Source organism: Mandrillus leucophaeus, unplaced genomic scaffold (genome assembly GCF_000951045.1).
Source record: "Mandrillus leucophaeus isolate KB7577 unplaced genomic scaffold, Mleu.le_1.0 Scaffold834, whole genome shotgun sequence".
Lineage (NCBI taxonomy): Eukaryota > Metazoa > Chordata > Mammalia > Primates > Cercopithecidae > Mandrillus > Mandrillus leucophaeus.
The window spans coordinates 103,439-109,009 of NW_012109075.1; the positions used below are offsets into that span (position 1 = coordinate 103,439).

General features: G+C 41.0%; 1 protein-coding gene across 1 annotated transcript in view; it reads left to right on the forward strand.

Moving 5' to 3' along the window:
* Window positions 1-6: 6 nt before the first annotated feature.
* FAM199X (family with sequence similarity 199, X-linked) overlaps window positions 7-5,571 on the forward strand; it is a 29,285-nt gene continuing 23,720 nt past the window's right edge. The window contains exon 1 of the mRNA XM_011968255.1: window positions 7-274. Within this exon, the coding sequence (XP_011823645.1) occupies window positions 78-274 (197 nt within the window). The 5' untranslated portion in view covers window positions 7-77. The remainder of the gene's footprint in view (window positions 275-5,571) is intronic.

Genomic DNA, 5,571 nt, shown 5'->3' on the forward strand with positions numbered 1-5,571 from the left:
GGTTAGAGTGGGGGCAGGGGCGGGCGCGGGAGCAGCCCAGGGCCAGAGAGGGAGCCCGAGCCAGGCAATATCCAACCATGTCCGACGAGGCCTCGGCCATCACTTCCTACGAGAAGTTTCTAACCCCCGAGGAACCCTTCCCACTCCTGGGACCTCCTCGCGGGGTGGGCACCTGCCCCAGCGAGGAGCCGGGCTGCCTGGACATCAGCGACTTCGGCTGCCAGCTGTCCTCCTGCCATCGCACCGACCCGCTCCACCGCTTCCACACCAACAGGTACGAACTGCACCTGAGGGCAGGGGTGGATTTTCCACCTCTGGTCGCCCCCTTGCTCCTGGTCCTTCGTCCCGGGCTGCGCTTCCAGTCGCACCCTCCCCCACCTGCCTTTGACCAGCACTCATTCCCGGGCTCCTTCCCTGCCCCCCCTCCCTATTTTCACCCCTGCCCTCCGATTTTCCTTTCGACCGGCGTTTTACTCTCTTTTCCTCATTCATATTCTGGCTATAGCGACTCCTCCCTTCCCTACCTTCTTCCTCCCTCGCTTCCCTTCCCTCCCCCCATCTGTACCCTACGAATCCCAAACCCCCACCCTTGATTTTTAGATACGCCCCTGTTTCCATCCATCTGCAAAAGTTTAACCCCTTCCATTTCCGGTACGCTGTAGAGGAATTTGGATGACTCAAGATCAATCCATAGATCTTTTGAAAAGTGGCGTTGAAAGATGGCACGTTTAAAGCTAGAAGCTTAATTTTCCCTATTTTTAACCTATCTCACAGTCCTGTTCCCCCCCCCCCGCCACCACCCCTACCCCATTTTTTTTTTTTTTTAGTTGAGCGCTAGGAAACTAGTCGATTATTTCTTTTTTCTCCCCCCTCCTTTATTAACTGTTTGCCTTAGCGCTTTGGGCTCAGCCAAACTGGGTAAGCTTAAATCTGGAAGATTCCTTCATATGACATATCCCTTGGTTTGCTTCCCCTTTGAAGGGACAGAGTAAGGCTTAGGATGGACTGACTTACACAAATTTATTCAGAGGGTGTATCTCCTCCTAACTGATTTCGGTAGAAGGTAGTGTTCTGGAGACTTCTCTCATGCAAGCATTTACGTGTTAGATCAAATCTTGGGGGTGGGGGGATTTGAAGACGTCCTAGATATAGCCTCAACTTTTAATATAGGTGGATATTTGAGATATGTATACAAAGGGCTGGGGGTGTGTGTGGATAAGGCTCTAGGAGAGGGGTTCAGCTATGGAAAATACTGGAGATAAATTAAGAAATTTAGTTCTGACTTCTGATTCAAATTTATGATGTGAGTTTGATCAAATTCTTTCATATTTTAATGTCTTTAGCATATTTCTTCCCTCCCTTCCCTTAAATCAGTCTGTAGATTGAATGAGCTTCTACCAGGTACAAGGAATGTGTAAAAGATATTTCTTACATAAATGAAAGTTATAGTCTATGGGAACAAGGTGTTATAGTTAAATAATCAGAATATCAGTATAACACATCTCAAAACGAAGTGGCAGTAAATTTATTATGAGTACTCTAAATCATCATTGCAAAAACTGAAGAAACAGGCCCAGAAAGAAAAGATTGAGTTCAAGGTCGTAAAACCTAGTCAAGCAAATCCAAGACTATTCCTTTGAAGCCAATGATTAAACCTGGAACAGAACTAATCGATCCCGTGTTACAAATAGAACTTACGGTTTCCTAGACCAACTCACAGAACCCTATTTAACCCCTGATGTCACTGTAATGTGAATGTAACGTATTCATGAAATCAAGTGTGCTTAGGGTTATTTATGTTGGAAAATAATATAAAAGAATACCTTTGTACATATTTGGCATTTAAGTTTTGCAGCCTTGGAGCAAGTCACATACCCAGGAAAGTTAAATGATTTCAGAATGATCCTGCTGGATGATGAGGGCAAGGGAGTGAGGGCAGAGGCTGTGGGTAAGTACTGCCAAAACTGGGTGGAGGTGATGGGGAGTGAAGTTATGAGAATAATATGTTTCTTACAACTTGTTCTGTTCCTCCTCCTCCTCCCCATTTTTTCCCTGTGTTTTCTTCCCCTAAAAGACTTTGGTGAGGTCAGGACTTTTTTTCAATGGGGCAGTGAGGAGGGGAGAAGGAGGTTCTTTGCAAGCCCCAGTTTTTCCAAGTCAAACATTTTTCCTAGTTACTGCCTGCTTTTTTTTTTTTTTTTTTTCAACGTCCCTCTCCTACCCTACTTTTCACAAGGCTTGGCATGGTGGCAGGGGTTCTAATGCTCTGTATCCTTTTCAGCAGAGAGTAGGGGAAGCAAAATTAGCAATATTCACAGCACATGATGTTTCTGCCCTAGGCTACCTTGCCTTTTAAATCTATTATCCTTCTGGAATGTTCTGCCTTCTTACCCCTCCCCAAGATGGTGCTTGAGAGGACCATAGGCTTCCAGCCATTTCTTTTCAGGAAGAAGCACACAGCTAAATCATATATTGGGCAAAGTTTAGGGAGTTCTTTTATTTTGGAGTGGTATGTGTCACTTTTTCCCTTCACATCACGTCATTTGCCAATTCAGGCAACAACCCAAAAATCAGATTTCAAATAGTTGTAGGCTGAAATTCTGCCTTGGGTTTAGTCATTGTAAAACAAATTTCGTTGGAAGTAGGAAGCTTGTTAATTGGTAGATATTTGACTTAACCTTTATTTTGCTTCCTTCTTGATACCTGATAAGAAAAATGTGGAGATTTAAAAAATAATGCCCTTGATAAGGACTTTATGATTATGACAGTTTGTGCCTACTCATTTACTGGATTCTGGGCTATATTTGCAATTTTCATTAACAAAGACAGTCACAGCACTGAGGTTGAATGGATGCAATATTCAGATTTTTTTTTTAAGACAGAGTCTCACTCTGTCACCCAGGCTGGAGTGCAGTTGCACAATCTTGGCTTAGGGCAACCTCTGCCTCTTGGGTTCAAGCGATTCTCCTGCCTCAGCCTCCCGAGTAGCTGGGACTGTAGGCGCATACCACTATGCCTGGCTAATTTTTATATTTTCAGTAGGGACAGGGTTTCACCATGTTGGCCAGGCTGATCTTGAACTCCAGACCTCAGGTGGTCCACCCACGTCGGCCTCCCAAAGTGCTGGGATTACAGGTGTGAGCCACCGCGCCCGGCCCAATATTCAGATTAAAGTCATTTGTGGCGTAGGTTGGTATGTCACTGGTCTAGGTTCAGTAGAAAATACATTACGTGGACACAGCCAGTTTCCTAATCATTCATACCTTAAGACTTACATGGATTGGTCTAGAATTTTAGGAAAATAGAATAAATTTCAGTAAGCCAAAAAAGTGAATGAATTTTTTAAAAATGTGAAATGTCAGTGTGGAACATATGTAGTGTTTAAGACATTTTCTTTCGTTTGGGGGGCAGTGATTTTCTGATGTAAATGGGGGCTTTCTCTTAGCACTTCCAAACTGTCGCATAAATCAGTTACTCAGTTATGTGATTTTAGAGCTCCATTTTCAATCACCATTAACCAGAAAAACCTAAAGACTATTGTGTGCCTTTGGTAACACCCATAGTTTTCCTATCTAGATACAGAATTAGAGGTGCAGAAGAGCTGTGGGTTGCAGGTGGGAGAACCATGTTGGAGAAATTTGGTTTGGGGACTTGCTGAGACAAGTCGAAAATGGGGGTTAGGATTTGGAGAAATATCCAGGCTAGAAATACAGATTTGGGAGTAATCAGTAGAAATCCGTGACGTGATAGAAGTGGAACTACAGGTTACAAAGGTTGAGAAAGTGGAAGCTTTTCAATAAATTTAGCAGGGAAGGAAAGGAGAAGGGGAGATGTTGTGAGAATTTGAAAGGGAAGTAAAGGTTTCTTTCTTTCTTTTTTTTTTTAACCTCATTTAGTTTTTCTTTTCCAAGAATAGAGATGTTACCTCCTTAGAAGCAGGCCACAGGAAAAGGAGAAATTGAAAATATAAAAGAAGATGGGATGAGAGATAGAGATGATGAACTCAGAAGTGCAAATGGGATCATTAGCCTTAGAAATGACACAGAGTGTTTTTTACTTCCAAGGCAATAAAGAGGGTGGGAAAGATGGGTAATGAACCCAACATGATTGAGATAGCGAGGAGGAAAGTAGGGAACTTAAGTGGGTAGAAGAAGGGGTTGTATATTCTCTAACTTGGAACCTTGGTGGTCTGTTGGACTCCAGAATAGCAGCAGAGGTCAGGTTGGCTATATGGGGATTCTGACAGAGAGTCAGTGGTGAATACAAGTACTGATAGGGCACTGTCCCCTAAGAATGAATGTATAGCATAGACTTCAAATAACCTTCATCAGCTTGACAGGACTTTATGTGCTCATTGGCTGGATTCTTATCTTCAGAAGTGGCAATCAGGTCCACCTGAGAGAAAAGGGGACTGCAGAGGAATGTATACATGGTGCACATGCTTTTCTTAATTTTAATTCTTAATTTTAACATTTAAATGGCTATTTACCAAAATACTATTGAAAGTCCTTAGTCTGTATATTCTTGCTGAAACACCTTGCAGAGAAATATTCTTGGCTTTATTTTTTTGTAAATTAAAATTTGGGCAGCAAGCCTAGTTATTGAGTTAAACACTGTGTTTCACTGGAATTCTTTTCAACATCTTTCACGATTTTGAAGAAAGTCTCCTTTGAGAGTAATATTATGGTTATAGCTAGAATCGAAGTGTTAGGTAGCTTTCTCTTAGTGGAATAAAATGTAAGGGCTTGTAAATTTGAATAGTTTAGTGCTGAGCACACAATGGACATTCATTACAAGTTTGAAACTGACAGAACAGTCTAAAAGAATCATACTTAAATTTTTATTTAAAAACTTATTATAGAAAACTGAGGGCATATAAAAAACTGTAGACCACTCATGATCCTTTTCCCCAAAGGTAACAACTATCAACATTTTAATGATGTTTCTTTTAATGTTTCTATGTACATATATAATTTTTAAAAATCAGGATCAGGCTGTATATACAGTTTGTGACCTGCATATTTGCACTTACATTGTTGGGTGTTTTCCTTTTGAATAGTCTGAAAATATGATTTTTAGTGATTATAAAAATACCATTCAGATATATCATTTAATCCCTATATTTTAGGGGCATTTGTTTTCCCTTTTGGACTATTACAAATAGTATTGTTTGAACATATTTGTATACACATCTTTTTTCCAAATTTCTATTTGGGGAAGGGAACACAATTCCTAGAAGGGGAATTACTAATTCCAAATGAATGAACCTTTTTAAACCTCTAGATGTACATAGTACTGCCAAATTGCTTTTAAGAAAGATTATGTCAACTTACACTGTCACTAGCAATGGATGAAAGTACTTCCTACTTTGTTTTTATCTATATTGCCTTAAAATTATGATCTTAAAAATTTGCAGATTAGAGGATACAAAAATTTTGCCAGGTGCATTGGTTCACACCTATAATCCCAGCGCTTTGGGAGGCCAAGGTGGGAGGATTGCTTGAGCCCAGGCATTTGAAACCAGCTCGGACAACATGATGAAACCCTTTTTCTACCAAAAAAAAAAAAAAA